This window comes from Choloepus didactylus, chromosome 21 (genome assembly GCF_015220235.1).
Source record: "Choloepus didactylus isolate mChoDid1 chromosome 21, mChoDid1.pri, whole genome shotgun sequence".
NCBI lineage: Eukaryota > Metazoa > Chordata > Mammalia > Pilosa > Megalonychidae > Choloepus > Choloepus didactylus.
This window is the reverse complement of record NC_051327.1, coordinates 5,551,241-5,573,090: the sequence shown is the minus strand read 5'-3', so window position 1 is coordinate 5,573,090 and position 21,850 is coordinate 5,551,241. Positions and strand designations below refer to the sequence as shown.

The 21,850-nt window shown below is 36.0% G+C and overlaps 1 protein-coding gene across 1 annotated transcript in view; it reads left to right on the top strand.

The window, feature by feature from the left end:
- Positions 1-21,850, top strand: part of LOC119518027 (ATP-binding cassette sub-family A member 3-like) — a 230,794-nt gene that overhangs the window by 24,242 nt on the left and 184,702 nt on the right. Inside the window, exons 4-8 of the mRNA XM_037815122.1 lie at positions 1,171-1,298; positions 2,829-2,991; positions 13,683-13,942; positions 16,100-16,216; positions 16,566-16,683. Of these exons, the coding sequence (XP_037671050.1) occupies positions 1,171-1,298; positions 2,829-2,991; positions 13,683-13,942; positions 16,100-16,216; positions 16,566-16,683 (786 nt within the window). The remainder of the gene's footprint in view (positions 1-1,170; positions 1,299-2,828; positions 2,992-13,682; positions 13,943-16,099; positions 16,217-16,565; positions 16,684-21,850) is intronic.

The following is a 21,850-nucleotide window of genomic DNA, read 5'->3' as shown; positions in this document are numbered from 1 at the left end:
GAGATATTCTCCTACATTATCTTTTGGGGCTTTATTCCTTTGTGTTTTTGCATGTAGATCTACAGTACACCAAGGATTGATTTTCTTTCTTAGTGTGAGGTTTCACTTATTACCATGTGGATATCCATTTGACCTATTACTGTCTATGGAAAAGACAACTCTTTCCCTACTTCTCTGTATTACCACTTTTATGTTTTACATTACCACTATTTTATAATAAATAGTCCATATGTCCATGAGTATACTGATGGGCTTTCTATTTTGTTCCATTGGTCTACTTGTTTATCCTTGGTTCAATCTGATGCTGTCTTAATTACTGTAGTTTTATCATGTCCCAATAGCTTGTAAAGGAAGTCTTCCCACTTTGTTCTGCAGGTGTCTGTTCTTTACCCATTGTATTTCCATATAAATTTTAGAATCAGCTTGTAAATTTCTATTAAAATTCTATTTGGATCTTTATTAGGGTTGCATTGATTATGTCAATTTTTGCAGAAAAAACATCTTTACAGTATAGATCTTTTTCAATTCTTGAACATGGTACATAACTCTATTTTAAAAATCTTAAATGTATATCTCAATAAATATTTACATTATCCTATATAGAAGCTATTGAAGACTAGTGTCCTGTTTGCATTGGGAATATTTTAATTCATAAGGAAAAACTTTATAAGTTATGTATATGTGTTTGGCTGTGTGTGTGTATTTTTGCAAGTATGCATTTCCATATTCCATACAGATTAATTTGTGATGCAGAAATGCGATTGTAAAAAGTAGCTTTATTCTCCATCTTCAGATTATTCCCTCAAATATCATACTTTACACAGAAATCATTTTGTCATTTCTCATTCTCCTTTAATTTATTTAATTTTTAAAAAGTAATCACTAGGCTGCAAAGCACAATAGAGGGTTTCTATCCCCTCCCCTGCTCTAGCTCACCTTAATATATGGTTATTGTATTGATTGTTATTTATAATATGATAAAACTTGTATAATATACTTAAGAATGACTGTATAGTCCAAATCCTTTGCGTGGTCTGTGATGTCAATATCTGAGGAACAGTGTTTGAAAATTTACATTATCATCATAGAATTTGGTATTCAGAGTAAAGATAGGAATGATCATTTTGCATTTATATAGATAACTTACTTTGTAGATTTTTCTCTCTACAGTTCGAGGCTTTGCCTCAGAAAAAGATTTTGAGAATTACATTAAGTATGAGAATAAGTCTGTCCATGTGCTGGCTGCTATTGTATTTGATCCTGACTTCACATCCAGCAGTGACCCTCTGCCACTTAAGGTGAGACAATTTTACCTAAAGACCTTATAATTGTACTTTTAGGTTTCAGGGATTTATTTAGAGGGCTATAGTTATCACTCCATTTTATAAATGGGAAGAATTATAACTTCCCCAAGATCATAACTGCTAGTCCAATAGCAGAGCAGGGATTGGAATCCACTCCAATTTGTTTTAATACCTGTGCTTTTAACCACATTGTTTTGATGAGAAAACTATTGGCTACCTGAAGCTTTACATTGAGAAAATGGAATAATAGAAACTTTACTAAGGGTATTAACGTTGCCAGTCTATCTTTCCAGGCTTGCAAATGGTGGTTAAGAAAATAAAAATATAGTCAGGTAAAAAAAGATTTGGGGGTAAAAGCAGATAATGTATTTCCTAGCAGAGATCCGGACATGGAAAAACTTCTTTCTTTTGAATGGATTATTTAATTGCTCTTCTAAATGTCTGGTAAGAGCTCGTAGGCTCACCTAGATTAAATCTGAATTAGGACATCTGCAGACACTGAAGTAGATTCTGATAATAGCCTCTAAGGAGGGGAGAAAGGACAGAACTTTCAACTTGGTAACCTGGTGCTCCTTTACCAGCACTTAAACACACTGTCTTGATTGAGGGAAATGAACACACTGTAATATCTATGTGTAGAGCCAAATCCTGCTTTTAGGATGTGTTTCAGTAAGGAAAATCATTCTCAGGACAGTAAATATTCTGTCTGTCCCATCCCTCCTTCCTTCTTTGCATAAGTGCCTTCTTCACTCTAATTATTATCTCAAAACTTGATGCTGACACTACTAGAGGTTCACCAGTATACACAGAGCCTGTGACTCAAAATACATTTGGTGCAGTTATGAGCTTTATTTTTGTTGCTGATTCACTGTGTCTGGCATTTGGAATGGATTTCTGACAACTTTTTCCCCAGGTTATTTGTCTGGGTACCTGTTCTCTTTCCACAGTTTACCACACACAATTTCTTATCTCTGTTTATTGACTTCATGGATAGTGTAGACCTACTGTACCCACCAGCTCTTCTGTTGCTTAGCTGACTTTCCTAGGTGAGATCTATCTATGCACAGAGGCACCACATGGATCCATTGAGAACGCAGAAAGGATCACGTCACCCTCCTGGTGTAAAAGACTTCAGAGGTTCTCCATTACCTACAGGAGATCTTTTGCATGGGGTGTAAGGCCATTTGTGACCTCTCCAGCCTCACGTCCACCTCTTCTTTCCTTGGACTTTCATAATGATGACCATGCATTTAATGTATACCCATGATCCACATTCATTGTCTTTGAAATTCAGAAGCACAATGCCATGAAGTTGAAATAGGAGAGATAAAAATTTAGTGGATTTGCTACCTGTCCCTTTTGATGGTGATGCTGGCATTTCTTGTCATTTAGAATGCTGAATTGCTAATTCTGTCTTCAAAATACAGTTTTTAAATTTGTATTTTAATTTCTTTTTGCTGCTAACATTTGCTTTTCAGTGTTCATTACTTATAATTGTTGTGTGTCTGCTTTTGTTCATTCTAGGTAAAATATTGCCTGCGTTTTGGTAGGCTCAGTGGTCTCAGTAAGCAGTCATCTAGGTTGACTTATTCCTCCAGACAAAAAAAGTGGGATACAGCGCTTCTCTTTCCACCACTTCCTTCTATAGGACCCAGGAGCGCGAATAATACAGATGGGGGACATCCCGGTGAGCAAATAATTAGACTTACATGGATTATTACTTTGATCACTTGCTAACAGTCATTAAATGTGTAGCTTATTATTTCCCAAAATGTGGCAGTATTTTTTATTTGTATTTTTAATTGTAAAAACAAGCATTAATAAAACCTTGTACATTTGAAAAATATCTTTAATTACCTTTAATCTTTTCCTGAGCATTATCAATATATATCCATATATTTATGAAGTCTTAGTAAATTTTGGTTCTGCTGATTTAATAGATTCATTTTCATGTACTAACATGGCTTGCATACTTGTGGTTGTAAATTATTCTTTTGGGTTGATGAACAGTTTTTAATTATGCAATGGTAATTTTATTTCTTTTTAAAAACTTTTAAATTGTAATAGTTTCAAACTTAAAAGACAGTTACAAAAATAATACAGACCCCATATCGAGAAATCCCAACACACCTCTATCCCCCAGATACTGAGATCCACTGATTTTAACATTTTGCCACATTTGCCATTGCCATTCTATCTATCCATCCCTCAGTTCATCTCTCTGTCTATTCAGGTATCTGTCTGTCTGTCTATTTATAATTTTCTGTATACTTGGATGTAGGTTGTGTATGTCATGCTCTTTGAACACTTAGTACTGTCATGTACATTTCCTAATGTACAAGGATATTCACTTATGTAACCACTTTCAGTGTGGTTATCAAGTTCAAGAAATTTAACATCAATATAAAGCTTACAGTCTATATTCCATTTTTCATAAGTCCCAGTAACGTCCTTTTGAACCTTTTCCCCTCCCTTGTTAGATATCATCACCCAGGATGATATATTGCATTTAATTGTCATTGACTCTTTAGTTGCTCTTTATTTTTTTAAAAATTATGGGAACATATATACCACATAAACTTTCCCATTTCATCCACTCCCAAGTACACCATTCAGTGGGATTAATCACATTCACACTGTTGCAGTAACTTCACAACCTTACATTTTTAAAATTTTCCCATCTCCCCAAAACAGAAACCCTACATCCATTATGCATTTTATTCCCCATTTCCCCTGTCCCCGATCCCTGGCAACCTGTACTCTATTTTCTGTCTGTGAACTTGAATATTTTCTGATATTTCCTTTGTAGTTACCATAGAGCTTGAATTTAACATCCTAAATCTGTAATATTTTTGTTTGCTTTGATACCAACTTAACCTCAAAAGTATACACAAACTATATTCTTATATCTCTTCATCTCCCCACCTTTATATATATAAAGTTTTGACTCAAATTATGTATTTATACATTGAATCCCAAACCACTGATTTATCATTACATTTTACACATTTGCCTTTTAGATCATGTAGGCAGTAAAAAGTAAAGTTTACAAACAAAAATAAAATGGTAGTAGCATTTCTATTTACCCATGTCATTATCCTTTCTGGAGATCTTTATTTCTTCATGTGGCTTTGATCTATGTTATCTATTGTCCTTTCCTTTTATCTGCAGAACTCTGATGTTGACTAACTCCCTCAGCTTTTGTTTATCTGGAATGTCTTAATCATGCCCTCATTTTTGCTGTTGTTTTTTTTTTTTAAATTCAATTTTATTGAGATATATTTACATACCATAAAGTCATCCAAAGTGTACAATAAATTGTTCATAGTACCATCATATTGTTGTGCATTCATCAACCCAATCTATTTTTTGAACATTTTCCTTATACCAAAAAAGTGAAAACAACTATAAAAAAAAAAAGTAAAAAATGAACACCCAAATCACTCCCCCCACCCTATTTTTCATTTATGTCCCCATTTTTCTATTCACCCATCCATACACTGGATAAAGGGAGGGTGATCCACAAGGCTTTCACAATCACACTGTCACCCCTTGTAAGCTACATTGATACATACTTGTCTTCAAGAGTCAAGGCTACTGAGTTGCAGTTTGATAGTTTCAGGTATTTACTTCTAGCTATTCCAATGCATTAAGACCTAAAAAGGGTTATCTATATAGTGCATAAGAATGCCCACCAGAGTGACCTCTCAGCTCCATTTGTAATATCTCAGCCACTGAAACTTTATTTCGTTTCATTTCGCATCCCACTTTTGGTCAAGAAGATGTTCTCAATCCCATGGTGTCGGGTCCAGATTCATCCCTGGGAGTCATATCCCATGTTGCCAGGGAGATTTACACCCCTGGGTGTCAGATCCCACGTAGGGGGCAGGGCAGTGAGTTCACCTGCCGAGTTGGCTTAGCTAGAGAGAGGCGGCCACATCTGAGCAACAAAGAGGTACTCGGGGAGACTCTTAGGTACAATTATAAGCAGGTTTAGCCTCTTCTTTGCAGTAACGAGCTTCATAAAGGTAAGTCCCATGATAGAGGGCTTGGCACACCAAGCCACAAGTCCTCAATGTTCGTGAGAACATCAGCAACAATCCAGGTGAGGAAGCCCAACACCTCTGCATTTTTCCCCAGTTCCTCAGGGGGGCCCTGCATATATATTTTTATTCTCTGTCCAAATTACTTTGATGCCCTCATTTTTGAAAGACAGTTTTGCCAGATATAGAATTCTTAGTTGGTAATTTTTTGCTTTCACTACTTTAAATGTGCCATCCCACTGCCTTCTTGCCTCTATGGTTTATGATGAGAAATCAGCATTTAATCTTATTGATGTTCCCTGGTACATGGCTTATTGCTGCTCTCTTGCAGCTTTCAGAATTCTTTCTTAATCTTTGTCATTTGACAGTATGATTATAATATACCACAGTGTGGGTATATTTGGGCTTATCCTGTTTTTGTGCTTATCCTGTTTGGAGTTCGTTGAACATATTAGATGTGTATATTCATGTCTTTCATTAAACTTGGGAAGTTTTCAATCATTATTTCTTTGAGCATTCTCAGTGCCCCATTCCCTCTTTCTTCTCCTTTTGGAACTCCCACACTGTATACATTGGAAAGCTTGATGGTGTCCCACTGGTTCCTTTGGCTCTGTTCACTTTTATTCGTTCTTCTTTCTGTTCCTCAGACTGGATGATTTCAATTTTCTATCTTCAGGTTCACTGATTCTTTTTTTCTGCTTGATCCAATCTACTGTGGAACCCCTCTAAAGAATTTTGAATTTCTGTTACTATAGTCTTCAGGTTTATTTTCATCATTTTCATTTCTCTTTCAGTGGTCTCATTGTAGTCATCTATTGTTTTCCTGATTTTCTTTAGTTCTTTGTCCATGTTTTCCTTTGGCTTTTTGAGCATACTTGGGACCATTTTTAAAAAGTCTTTGCCTGGTCTGGAGTATCCCAGGTCTGGTCCTGATTGATAGCTTATAATGCTTTAATCTTCTCCTTTGCCTAGGCCATTGCTCCCTATTCTTTGTATGTTTTGTAATATTTTGTTGAAACCTAGACATTTTGATATTTTAATGTGTTATTACTCAAATTTTGACTCTGAGGCATCCGTTCATATAGTTGTATCCAGTGAGTTTTATGACAGAGCTTTTCTTGAATGCATGGAACTAAAAAGCAAAAAAACGGGAAAAAAAGAGAATACCTTTCCTAGTCTTTGCAGATTGACCTGTGTGAATGTTCTCCTTCAAAGTTATGTATAGAATGAGTTTAGAGAATAGCTTGAGGTCAAAGCATAGGGGCTTCCCTGAACTTAGTCTTTGGAAATAGCATGATCTTGAAGGTAAAAGAATTGTTTAAAACCAAAAGAGGAGAGTTAGAAAAATATTTAAGTGGGATGTTATTCCTGGTGGGAAGTTATCCCTTAAAAAGATCATATTTTGTGAAACAAAGAAGATGTTAGACAAATTCCAACTATTGAATGATACTATGTAGCAAATCAATATTAAAAATTGGTATGAATTTTGTAAACGGCATGATAATGTAGTGTCTCGGAGTCAGGAGACCTGATTTTTTTGTTTGGCATGGGTTCTGTTAATCATTGACTAGTAGCTGATTAAATGAACCATTTTGGCCAATTAAATTAGCTGAGAAAGGTGGTAGAGAAGAAGGTCAGAGCAGAATTAGCTCAGTGAAATTTAAAAATGTGAACGTATTTTTAACATATTATCTGATTTGTGATTATTTTACTCTGATGTAAATAATTAAAATTAATTTTAACATTTAAAAATAAAATTCAATATGAATATTAAGCAAAATGTACTAAAATGATAAAAAACTAATTAACAGTATAAGTTGAGTATATTTTAATAAACTATATAGTCTATTCTCAAAGCCTCTATATTTATAAATATGCATTTATGAATCCCATATAATATAAGCTCCCTAGTGCTTAAATATATAGCATTAATTTTAATATTTTCATTCATGGTTTTAGTAAATGATTGAAACTGATTCACTTAAAAAATTGATTGTTATATTTCAGGTACTATCCTAGGCGTTAGAACTATGAAGACAAAAAAAGGGCTCAGTTTCTATCCTGGGGTTGATTATGGTCTAGTGGGAGAGGCAGACAGATAAATAAACCAACATCTCTGACATAGATCATCATGGGGATTATGAAAACACAAAGGAGAGTACCTAATGTATCATGGATGTGGGGATACGCTGTTCACCAGTTTCTAATCTCAAATCGCATCCCCCCCAAACTAACATATGTCACCTGGCAGACTGACTTGTTATGAAATCCTATTGCTCTCCCCTTCACATTTCCAAATCCACCACTGTAATAGTTTAAATCCCGCCAACTCTGTTGCCCCTGCCTAAATATGGCGTGCTGCCTGATTGTGAAGTTACATTTCCCCATGACCAGACTTATAAGAAAATCCCCTTAATTCACCCAGACTTGGTCTCATTTTTATATGGGTCTTATCTTAAAACAGAAACAGGGAAATATCAGGCAGGCTATTCAGTAACCACTACCGTGAAAGTACTTGAAGGTCAACCAACTCCTGAGCTTACCTCAGCCCAGCAAGCTGAGTTAAGAGCTTTGAATAAAACCTGTCCTTTTTAGTTAAAGAAAAAACTTAATATTCATACGGACAGGAGATATGCATTTGGAATAGTTCATGATTTTGGAATGTTATGGAAATAATGGGATTCCTAATCTGGCCAGAAATCCTAATAACTAAGTGGTTATCAAGTACGTAAATTGTTAGAAGCATTATTGTTACGTAAACAAAAATAGCTGTGATAAAAATAGAAGCTCACACTTGCAAAACTGAGCGAAAACATAAAGGAAAGGCACTGTCTGATCATTATGCAAAACTAGCAGCTCAACAAATTGTACAGATATCAAAAATTTGTACCTTGAATAATGTCCCTCCTAAGATGGCTCCAAATGATTTAATCAACAGTCAACTCATGCTTCTAAATTTGAAAAAGACAAGTGGCATCAGCAGGGTTGTAAAATTCTGGGCCAGGACAGCTGCTTGGTAGCCCCCCCAAAAAGAACCTATAATAAGAGCACCTCTTGAAACTACCCATCATGGAATACAAAAGATGAAAGAGGTCATGGTAAAATATTGGTTGGGAGATTGTTTCTGAGGTGATCTGAATGATTTATAATCAATGTCTGGTATGCCAAACTCACAATCCAGAAAAAGCTATCATCTCAGGCGGCACATTTCTGCCACTTGCTGGCCCATTTGGACTGTTACAGATAGGTTTCTTACAGCGGCCCCCTTCTATGGCTTACCCACCTGCTTTCGGGATGGATTGAAGCTTTTATTTGCAGGAAGGCAGATGTGATCACAGTGGCAAAGAAGCTTAGAAAATGTGTTCCTGTAGTGAGGTATCCCTCATAAAAATATGGAGGCAGATTTGGGAAAGCTTCCCCTGTCTTCCTGCTGGCGTAAATTAAACCATCTTTCCCACAAACAAAAAAAAAAAAAAAAAAAAAAAAAAAAAGTGATCTAGAGATCCACTTTATGGGCCCAAGTAATTAAGCAACTTAAGAAAGTCCTCCAGATACTGGCACTACCATTGCCTTTATGATCCCCAATCATCAGGAAAGGTGGAAGGAACAATTAGTAGAGTTAACAGAATCCACAAGATTGCCTGGGCTTAAAGTTCCCTCTTTCACTTTAATGCCATATGATCACCTCCTGTTGGAACACATAAGCTCAGCTTCATACATCACCTGCTCCAGTAAACTCTGATATGACTAAATATTGTAAAGCTCTAATGCACAATGTCAGAGAATACAAAGAATAATCCCATCAGGCGAGAGAAACCTTCTGGGATCCACCACTTCAATGAGGACCTCTCACATGCGTTAGAGCCTGGAGAAGGGGTCTTCTGGAAACGACACCAAAGAAAAACTGCCCTTGAGCCCTGCAAAAGACGACACTGCCAAGTACTCCTTCCCATTCACACCACAGCCAAGCGTCAAGAAAGCATCCTTCCTATCTCTGTGATTACCTTTCCTCCTGTGATACTCTCCTTCATTTCCTATTCCCTGCCTATTCTTGGAATGATTAGGCAGTTTTTGAGATTTTACAAGCAATAGCTACGTCAAAAAATCTAACGGAGTCTTGAATCTGTCCTAACAAACCTAAGTCTGTTCATGACCTCAGGGACCTTTAGGTCCATCCGATTACTGATTTCTCCCTCATTCTAAACACTTTGGTTTCCTTTGATATGCAATTATTGAAGTGCACCAATAATTGCATATCAAGTAAAAATACCAGACTTAAGGTCCCCTTTACCCTGTTTTAACTTTTCTTGGACTCATAAACTTACTTTAAATATAACAGGTCTAAAAATTTATATGGATATCCTAACAGAACTAGGAGACGATCCTGTAGTCTCCCTGGTGCGCTAAATTCTCTGAAGTCTTATGCTTTCCCACAGCCGCTGACCTGTCAGATGGCCATGATGCGACTTGAGCAACAGAAGCAAACAAACAAAAATTCAAAGGATAGATACCATTAATAAATTCAACATCATTGCCTGCGACTCCCACGATGAGACCAAATATAAAGAAAACAGGGAGTGGTGCTAAACCCGTTTTGGTCAATGTCTCAGAGCTGAAAGGATGACCCAAAGGAGGGAAATGGTTAAAATGAAAGTCAGGAGGCCTTTAGACTGGGCTGACTGACCTTGGCCCATCCCTAAACGACAAAGCCACGTGGCAGGATTGAAACTTGAGAGAGGATGCCTTTCTATAGACACTGGCTGTATCAAACAATACAGTCTTAACTCCAGCCAATCAAAAATAGATGCCTTAAAAAGGGGCTTTCTACCAGAAAACAGCCTAAATAAGACAACGTAGTTTATTTGTCCGATCAGAACACTTCCTCGCTTGCTTCTGCATTTGCCCTAATAAGCTTCCTCTTTGCACTCCTTCAGCAGCGCTTCTTACCACTTGCAGTTTGGTGCTGCCTGGTGCGTGAAATGTTTGTTGCCCGCATAAACTTTGATAGACATATGAGAATATAGGAAGCCTTATTTACAGCTGTGGATGTATGGACTGCTCTTGCCATTTTGTAGAGAAGTCTGGCAGTACCTCATCAAATTAAACTATTCTTATGGGGTCACAGGAGTTACGTATAAGAGTGTTCATGAAATTACGGTTTGTGGTATTTGGGATTTTGAGGCATTCTGGGTGTTTATTTCTGTGGGAGCTGGTAAGTAAAATGTGGGTGCACATCATGGATTACACAGCTATTAGATTCAAGTAACTTGATGTACACATAATATCTGTGGATCTTAAAAATATAAAGGCAAAAAGTAAGAAACAACATATAAATATATATGATACAATGTCATTTAAATAAATTAAAAATATATGCACAACATATATGAACATATATGAACAACAATAAATATTTTATAAAAACATGTTCAAGAAATGGACATTAGGAGGTCACTTTTAGGAGGGGAGTGGAATGTGAGAAGGGAATGGGGATTAGAGGAATACATAAATAAAATGAGAGGGCCATTACATTCACCAGTGCACCATGAATTATGGGAATTGCAATCAAAGTCACTTCAACCTTGTGCATTTGAGGTTGGAAAACAATGCTTGTGTGTGTGTATTTAAAGATGTAATAACATGAAATGAAAATAAAATATTTTCATTATAAAAACATAACTGAATTATTCAATAAACTTTATCCTTAGTATACCCATGCTTTTCACAATGGTCTTATATAGAAAAGCCTTTGTGCTTTAGAAATATATTTTTTCAAGTAGCATATATTCATATTTTATTTATTGTATTATTTTTGACTATAAATAGAAAATAAAATTTGCCATTTTAACCATTTTTAAGTGTTCAGCTCAGTGACATTAATTACTTTTGTAGTGTTGTGTTCCCATCACCACCATCCATTACCCAATCTCTTCCATCACCTCAAGCAGAAATTGTGTACTCATTAAGCTCTCTCTGTTCCCCTCTACCTCCTGGCCTTGGTGACTTCTAATCTATTTTCTGTCTCTATGAATCTGCCCATTTTAGATATCTCATGTAGTGGAACTATATGATATTTGGCTTATTTTGCTTAGCATCATGTTTTCAAGGTTCAGCCATATTGTAGCATGTATCAGAACTTCATTCCATTTTATGGCCGAATAGTATTCCCATTGTAGGTATATACCACATTGTGTTATCCATTCATTTGTTGATGGACAATTGTCTTGTTTCCATCTTTTGGCTATTGTGAATAATACTGCTATGAACACCAGTGTGCAAGTATCTGTTTGAGTCCTTGCTTTAAATTCTTTGGAGGTCTATGCCTTAGCGATATTGCAAGATGATGTGGTAATTCTATGTTTAACCTTCTGAGGAACTGCTAAACTGTTTTCCACAGCAGCTGCACCATTTTACCTTCCCACTAGCAATCCATGTGTCCCAGTTTCTCCAAATCCTCTCCGATACTTATTTTCCTTTTTTTTTTTTTCTTCTGATGATAGCTGTCCTAGTGGGTGTGAAGTGGTATCTCACTGTGGTTTTGATTTGCACTTCTCTAATGGCTTATTATGTTGAAGATATTTTCATGTGCTTATTGGCCTTTTGTATGTCTTCTTTTTGTTGTTGAGTTGTAGGAGTTCTTTATATATTCTGGACATCAAATCTTTATCAGATACTTGATTTGCAACTATTTTATCCCATTCTGTATTCTGTAGGTTGTCTTTTAACTTTCTTGATAATGTCCTTTGTCACAGAAAAGTTTTAAATTTTGATGAAGTTCAATTTATCTTTTTTTTCTTTTGTTTGTGCTTTTGGTTTCATACCTAAGAATTGATTGTCTAATACAAGAACTTGAAGAATTTTCCCTGTTTTCTTCCAAGAGTTTTATGGTTTTAGCTCTTATATTTATTTAGGTCATTGATCCATTTGGAGTTAATTTTTATATGCTGTGATGTAGGGGTCCAACTTCATTCTTTTACATGTGGATATCTAGTTTTCCAGCACCATTTGTTGAAGACACTATTCAACAATGGACTTGGCATCCTTGTTGAAAATCAATTGGTCGTAGATGTGTGTGTTTATTTCTGGACTCCCAATTCCAAATGTTTGTCCTTATGCCAGTACTACTGTTTTTTATTACTATGGCTTTGTGGTAAGTTTTGAAATCGAGAAAAGTGGGTCCTCCAGCTTTGTTGCTCTTTTTCAATATATTTTTGCTTGCTATTCAGGGCCTATAGCAAATCCATGTGAATTTGAAGATTGACCTTTCTTTTTCTGAATAAAAGGCTTATGGAATTTCAATAGGAGCTGGGTTGAATCTATAGATCACTTTTGGTAGTATTGACATCATTAATAATATTAATCTAATCCATGAGCATGGGATATCTTGCCTTTTATTCCCCTCATCAATGTTTTGTAGCTTTTAATGGACCTATATTTCACCTTGTTTAAATTTATTCCTAGATATTTTTTTCTATTAGATGCTACTGTAAATGGAATTATTTTCTTAATTTCCTTTTTGGAGTGTCCATTGCTGGTGTACAAAGCTATTTTTCTTAGTCTAATAAATAGTAGTAACTATAGCTAAAACTTGGGGATCCTTTGTGCATTTTGAGATACTTGATGATGAGAGTAATATTATATCAGTTTTGTAAGTGAAGAAGTAAGTTTCATAGAGGTTAAGTAAATTGTCTATGAGTCAGACTTGGAGAAAGTCTGTTCCACTGAATCACCTTATATTGCCCTCCTCTATGTTAACAAAAGTAATATCGGTAAAGTTGATTCATATAAATTTGATTTGCTATGCTTTTATTACAAATATTTGCACTATTCTCCACCCACAGGGAACTAGAGACTTTTGCGAAATAGTAACCCTGAATCTATGATTTTGTGAATATGTCACCCCAAAAGAATTTTGGGGCACATTGAATGTTTGCATGGGGACTTATGTTTAAAGATTTTTTAAATCCCGAAGAAATTGAATGTTCCTTCAGGGACATCAGCTGGAATAACTCACTTAGAAAATTCACTTCTTGTTTTGAACTTCATTTCTATTTTGTATGTCCAGTGTACAGAAGTACATCTAATATATGCTTTATTTTTATTTCTTCTGGTTGATAAAATTATATAAAGCAACTCTACCATTTTCATGCAATATTGTAGTTTTGGGAAGATGGTAATACAGTTCCATGGTATTTATCTTATGTTTGTGTCCAAAATCACAATATATGCTTTGTGAAGCTGTTTTGTTCTTTGAGCTAAAAGCCTTGGATGACCTGAATTGCATCCTTTCTGGTTTAGCTGGCTGTTTCTTAACAGTCTTTGTTTTCTCACTTAGAGTACATCAGAGAAGGGTTCCTGGTTGTGCAGCATGCCTTAGATAAGGCCATCATGATGTATCACAACGCCACAGCTACAGCAGGGATGTTTCAGAATATCAACCTCTTTGTCAAGAGATTTCCATACCCAGCTTATGAGCATGATGAGTTTGTGATGAGTTTTATGATTATCCTCCCTGTGATAGTCTTACTTATATTTTGTCTAACTGAATTTACCCTCATCCGGACTATTGTGTGGGAAAAGGAAAATAGATTAAAGGTAACTTCACTTTCCTTGTAACATTTTGGGCCTATGGAGCAGATTTTTGTGGAGAGTTGTATTCTTTCTGTTATTTCTACACATTTGGTACTGGTGAATGATTGTCATGTTTCAGTAGCAATATGCAAGTATAGCCTGGAAAGAATGTGCACTACATCATTTGCCAATTTTCTGATGTTCTGTTGCTTTTATCTACATTCTTTATTTGGCCTTTAGTTTTATTGACTAAATGACGATTTGAAAAGAATGTTAAGGAGAGAGATCAAATATCAAAAATCCTAAATTCTCTTTGGAATAAAGTGGCTCACAAAGAAATAATCATATGAGCTCTTGAATTAGATGAATCTAAGGTATACTTCAGTCTCCACATTCTATGATTCTCTGATTCATTACCAGTTTTTACTCTCTCTAATTTCCTTTGAGATTACCTTCAATATTAAGTCAAATAAATTTCATATCATAAAGAACAATGGCCTTAGAGAGAAGGCCATGAGTTCCTCCATCTATCCATTAATTCATTCAACATTTATTTCTTACTTTGTTCTAGGGACTCTGCTAGCTCTTATGTTTAAATCCTGGTTCCACCAATGAATAAATTTGATCATATCCTGTTTAATCAGATGTAAATTTAAGATAATAATTTCTAATTTCTAGGGTAATTAAGAGTAAATGGGATATTATGTTAAAAAGCATCTCAGTCAGTCCCTGACCTATAAGAAGCATCCAATAAACAGTAGTTATCAAAAAGAAGATGGCAGAATTCCTACCCACAAATTGTTAAAGGTTTAGTTGAGGAGATATTAGTTGCTTTTATAATGTGATAAGTATCCAGCTGTCTGGAAAAACCTGTTCCTGAAGTTCAGAGGGGTGGGTGATTGGTCTAAGCAATGAAGGATAATGAGTTCACAAGGTAGATAGCACCTGAGAGACAGACTTTGAAACAGAGTATAGTGCTCTTAGTGGTTTTTCCTTCAGAAAAATGACTCTGGTATGGGATGTGGAGGCCTGCTTAGATTAGGGATTGGCCGACTATGGGAGAGTGAATCCTGTCCCTGCTAAAGGTGTGTTCACACCCCTGGTTCTGAATTCATTGGTAAACAGGACCTTTGAAGATGTTATTAGTCAAGTGTGCCCAAATTGAAGGAGGGTAGGCCATGATCCAGGCAAAGGAAATTGGGCACAGAAAGAAAAGTCATGGGAAATAGCCAGAAGCTGGATGTTAACAGAACCCAGAAGGACAGAAGAAGAAGCCTCCAGGTGCATTACCACAGGACGGAAATGCCAAGGAACCCCAAAGATTGCTGGCCAGCCAGAAGAGACCGACTCCAGGAAGAAGAAAGCCTTCTAGCCTCTGAAACCATGAGCCAATAGATCCCTGTTACTGTCTGGTTCCAGTTCTGTGCTATTAAGCTGGGGAAAGTGGCCTCAGAAACATGCAGAGGCAGCGTAACAAGGCGGGAAGAGCACAGAACAGGGGGTTCTACCACAGTGTAACTTTGTAAAAGGCTCTCAACCTCTCTGGATCTGGCTTTCTGATCTCTCAAACCAGAGGGGCTTAGTTTGGATCAGAGGTTGGCAAACTTTTTTTTGTAAATGAGCAGATGGTAAATATTTTACGTTTGCAGGACGTATCACAACTACTCAACTCTTCTGTTGTAGAATGAAAGCAGCCATAGATAATTCAGAAAGGAAAGAGCGCAGCTGTCTTCCAATAAAGCTTTATTTAGAAAAACATGGGGCAGGCTGGGTTTGATCTGCAGCTGGTCGTTTGCCTGTACCCGCTCTAACCTATGTTTGAATTTAAATTTATTTGCATTCCTTCAGTCCTTCCTGGAGGTAGAACATAAAAAGAAAATCTTTCCCATAGTTTATATTTTTATTGAAGCATTTCCTCTGCCAGAATCGTATGTTGTTGGGGCAAAGATCTCTGGACTCAGAATTCTTTGTTGGAATCACGGCACTGCCACTAAGTCTGTGAATGATTTTGATCAAGTCTCTTGATTACTCTGAGGCTCGATTTCTTCCTCTGTAAAATGGGGATGATAATATTTCACTTCTCTGGGTGGCTGTGGGAATGAAATGAGATGCCATTTGTGAGATGCCTTTTGAAAACTAGGAGCTGTTTTACGTGATATTTGGTTTGTGTTTCTCCCACAGGAATACCAGCTTATGATCGGACTCAGTAATGCAATGCTCTGGGCTGCCTATTTTGTCACATTCTTAGTGCTGTATTTAATTATGATCTGTTTAGTGTGCGTGGTTCTATTTGCCAAGGTGAGTATCTATCTGAATTGGGATGCCGTAGCTCAACCTTGGGAGGGATAAAATAATCGGGGTGTGGGCTGTGAGTGGGTTTTAGCTTCTAGGAGAATAAATGTGGCTCCTGTTGATTCCACCTCAGTAATTCAGAAGCTGCTCTGTCTATCAGTAAACAAAGCCAGAGACCAAGACGGGTAGTCTTTCAGTGAGAAACAAGCTAGTTGACTTTCCATCTCACTGAGCAGTATGACCTATGTCATGTAGCCTGTTCAAATGTTTAGAGATTTTTTTTTACCCCCCCTCATTTTTCTGTGACACTAGTTAGAATATGATGACTAAACTGGCTCCCTGATTGTTTCTCTAGATTGCGTATGTGCCAGTCCTCTCCTACAGCAGCCCATCTTTCTTCTTCGTCTTTTTCCTGTATTATGTCATCGCAGCAATATTCTTCGGCTTTATGATTAGCACTTTCTTCGATCAAAGTGAGTCTATGACTCCTCCTGTGAAGGAGTCTCTCTTTAATTGACTTAAAGGAGGATTATGTTTGGTAGCTCCCTCTAAAATTTGGTTGCCACCTCAGCTTACCATCTAACTGAAAACGCAAATATCATAGGCATATGCAGTGATTTGAGAAGCAGAGAAAAGAGCAGTGAACTTTAACATAGCACAGGATACATGTGAAAAAAGGGTTAAAAACCAAAATAGGATCATATGTAACAAGAGCATTATAAACTAAAACAAGGTCAAATGGAAATATTCATTCATTCACTCAAGTCTTGGAATCGCTTATCATGTGCTTAGAACAGTGTCAGATATACAAAAAAGCAAAAGAGAATTGCTTTCCTGTCCCTTGAGTTCTCATATATGAAAACAATGTGTGACCAGATAAATTCAGTGGCCTGGTTATGGAATTTGTAGAATTACTGTCCTGTTGTCATTTTCAGTTATCACTTATTTAAAAATTCAGTAAAATTTCTTTTTCATACAATGAAGCTTCATTATTTTTTCACTACGTTCAACAATTAGACTATTACCTTCTCTCAGTCATAAGTACCATAAAACGAATGATTTTAAGGAAAAATGATTTTCATAGGCATTTTTATTGTTTTTCAGCAAAAACACTGGTATCCATTAATGGGTTCTCACAAAGAAGAGAATCATATGTACAGCCTACCCTACTGCACAGTAAAATGATGGGTAGAGAGAATTATTAAGGCAAAGTGAGACTGGAGGTGATAGGCCAGAGAGCAACATAAAGTAGGCAAAAAACAACAAATGACTCACCTGGTGTTCTGGTTTGCTAATGCTGGTGGAATACAAAACACCAGAGATGGATTGGCTTTTATAAAAGGGGGTTTATTTGGTTACACAGTTACAGTCTTAAGGCCATAAAGTGTCCAAGGTAAACACATCAGCAATCGGGTACTTTCACTGGAGGATGGCCAATGGCATCCAGAAAACCTCTGTTAGCTGGGAAGGCACGTGGCTGGTGTCTGCTCCAAAGTTCTGGTTTCAAAATGTCTTTCTCCCAGGATGTTCCTCTCTAGGCTGCAGTTCCTCAAAAATGTCACCCACAGCTGCACTGAGTTCCTTCTGTTTGTCAGCTCCTTTATATGGCTCCAGTCATTTAATTTAGACCCACCCTGAATGGGTGGGGTAACACCTCCATGGAAATTATCCAATTAGAGTCATCACCCACAGTTGAGTGGGGCGCATTTCCATGCAAACAACCTAATCCAAACATTCCAACTTAATCCCCACTAATATGTCTGCCCCACAGGATTGCATCAAAGAATATGGCTTTTTCTGGTGGCCATAATACATTCAAACCAGCACACCTGGCTGAAACAACTATAATACTGATGAAACATTCTAAAAAAATTACTTTCTTTTTGTAAATATTGCTTTGGTAGCCCAGAGTCCAGAAACTAAGTGGCAGGTAACTGAAAGCCAAAGCTAGCTTTTCTCTTGGGATTTACTGCTGAACCCCAGAGATTTTGGAGCTTTCCTCTAACAGCCTTCCTGGCAGCTAAGCATTGAGCCTTCGAAAGGCCAGATATGTAAGAGGACCTCATATAAATGTAGGACCTCAAAGAACTACCCCCATTGTAAGGGTGAATGAGAAATAAATGTGCCAAACAGAAGGAACAGTGAGTTTAAATTCATCAGAATATTAAGGGTGCAGTTTGTGTGAGAAAGACATCAGTGATTGCAGTAAACCCAAAGTCTTATTGCAGAAGAGTGGTGAATTGATGTAAAAGTTTATGTTTTTTGTTACATAAGTGCTTCTTTAATTTCTTCTTTTAGTCATTTGCCTACAAATCTAAAGTTTTGCTTGTTTTTTTTCCAATGTGTGTGTTTCCCTGCTTTATCTGCCTTTTTGACTCAATAAATTACATTTATTCTCTAGGGAATGATCTGTATGAATAATCTATATATAATGAATTGCTTAGTTTTATTCATGGAATTATACTATATGACTTTTATATAACTTTTGTTTACTCAGCATTATATTTTCAGCTTCATCTATGTAGTTGTGGGTAACTGTGATGCCATTTTTACTGCTATATAATAATCCACTGTACAACTGTTATTTTTATAACTGATGGATATGTGGATTCTTTCCTGTTGGTTACTATTACGAATAATACTGATGTGAACATTCTTATATATGTCAGCTGGTACGAATGTGCAAGACTTTTTCTAGGGCACTCACCTAGGGGTACAATTTCTTGTTCATGGGGTATTTGAACATACTGTTTTACTAGGTTCTGTCAAACTCTCTCAAAGTGGTTATACAAATTCAGTCCTAGCAGTAGATAAATGTTCCTGTTGTTTTCTCTTTGCCAACACTTAAAATTTGTACCGTATTTTCAGGTGTGAAAGATATCTCAGAGTAATTTTAATTTGTAAATTCCTGATTACTATGGAAACTCATCATATTGACTCATATGTTAATATGAACCATTAAGGTTTTCTTCTCTAAAATGCTCTGGCCATATTTTTTTTACAGCTTTATAACATATATACCATAAAATTCACCCACTAGTAAAGTTATAGAGTTTTGCAACCTTAATCATAATCTCATTTTAGAAATTTTCTATTACCATCAGAATTTTTTTTTGAGCCCATTTTCAGTCAACCTCACTCTCACCTCTCCAGTGCAAGGTAACCAATGATTTGCTTTCTCTCTATAAAATTTGCCTTTTCTAGACATTTGGTACAGATGGAACCTTACAATATAAAGTCTTTTGTATTTGACTTCTTTCACTTAACATGTTTTTGAAGTTCATCCATGTTCTAGCAAGTTTTAATATTTCCCTCCTTTTTATTGTTGAAATGTATTTCCTATTATGGATAATACCGCATTTTTGTTTATTCATTACCAGTTGATGGACATTTTGATTGTTTCCAGTTTCTTTTTGATTGCTATGAATAATGCTACTATGGTTATTTCCATACAAGTCTTTGTGTGGACATATATTTTCATGTTTCTTGGGTAGATATTAAGAAGTGTACTTGCTGGATTGTATGACAAATATATATTTAATTTTTTAAGAACTTGCCAAACTGTTTTCCAAAGTGGCTGTGCAATTTTACATTCATTCCCTCCAGCAATGAATGTAGGTTTCAGATTCTCCACATCCTGGCCAATGCTTTTTATTGTATTTTTAAAATTATAGTCATTATAGCAAGTGTGTAGTGACATCCCATAATTAATTTATGTTATCCTAATGTGATTTTTTTTGCCATTCCTCTTTCTTCTTTGGTGACACGTCTGTTCAGAAATTTGGCCAGTTTTTAAATTGGGTTTTTCATCTTATCCTTGAGCTTTACTTTTTTTAAATTGAGGTAAAATTCACATACCATAAAAATGAACCATTTTAAAGTGTAAAATTCAGTGGCATGTTGTATATTCATAATGTGCAGCCATCGCCTCTATCTAGTTCCAAAACATTTTCATCAACATCAAGGGAGAACCCCATTACACAATCACTCCCCATACCTCCTTGCCAACAGCCCCTTGGAACCACTGATCTGCTTTCTGTTTCTGTAGATTTATCTATTCTAGATATTTCATATAAATGCGGTCAACAATATATGATGTTTGTGTCTGGCTTCTTTCACGTAGCATAATTTTTTTGAGGTTTATCCATGTTGTAGCAGTACTTCATTTTCCTGTTTATGGATATACCACATTTTGTTTGTCAGTTGATGGACACTGGGTTATTTTCACCTTTTGGCTATTGTGAATAGTGTTGCTGTGAGCATTCATGTACAAACATTTGTTTGAATATCAGTTTTCAGTTCTTCTGGGTATTATACATAGGAGTGGAATTGCAGGGTCATATGGTAATTCTATGTTTAACTTTTTGAGGAATAGCCAAACTGTTTCCACATACATTCCCACCGGCAGTGTATGAAGGTTCTCGTTTCTTCACATCCCCCCAATGCTTGTCATTGTCTGTTTTATTTATTTTTTTATTATAGCAACCTGCGGGTGTGAAAGGGTATTTCGTTGTGGTTTTAATTTGTATTTCCCTGATGACTAATGATGTTGAGCTTCTTGTCATGTGCTTGTTGGCCATTTTCATATCATCCCTGGAGAAGTTTCTCTTCAAGTCTTTTGCCTATTTTTAAATTGTTTTTTCTTCTTTTTGTTGTTGAGTTGTAAGCATTCTTTATATATTCTGGACACTAGATCCTTATCAAATATATGATTTGCAAATATTTTATACCTTTCTTTAAACAGTCTCTTCACTCTCTTTATTGTGTACTTTGTGCAGAAGTTTTTAGTTTTGATGAAGTCCAGCTTATCTATTCTTTTCTTTTGTTGACTGTGCTTTTTGGTGCAATATCTAAGAATCCATTGTCAAATCTAAGGTCTTGAAAATTTATCCCCATGTTTTCTTTAAGAGTTTTATAGTTTTAGCTCTTAAATTTAGGCCTTTGATCCATTTTACATTAATTTTTTGTATATGGAATGATGTATGGGTCCAACTTTATTCTTTGGCATGTGTCTACTTACTTGTCCTAGCACAATTTCTTGTGAAGACTTTTCTTTCCGTATTGGAACCTTTGTTGAAAATCAGTTGACCATAGATGGATGGGTTCATTTCTGGACTCTCAACTGTATTCCATTGTTCTATATTTCTCTCCTTGTGCCAGTATCACATTGTTTTAATCATTGCAGCTTTTTCAATATGTTTTCCGATCAGAGCATGTGAGTCTTCCAAGTTTGTTATTTTTCAATATTAGTTTTGCTATTTGGGGTCCCTTGTAATTAAATGTGAATTTGAGGATCTGCTTTTCCATTTTTGTAAAAAAGGCTCTTTGGATTTTGACTGAAATTGTATTGAGTCTGTAGATTGCTTTGGGTAGTATTGACATCTTAACAGTATTAAGTCTTTCAATCTATGAGCACAGGAAGTTTTCCATTAGGTAGATCTTCTTTAGTTTCTTTAGGCATGTTTCACAGTTTTCAGCATAAAAGTCTTTCACTTCCTTGGTTAAATTTATTTTTAAGTATTTTATTCTTTTTTATCTGTTGAAAATGGAATTATTTTGTTAATTTCCTTTTTGGATTATTCATTGCTAGTATATAGACATAAAGCTGATTTTTGCATGTCAATCTTGTATCCTGCAACT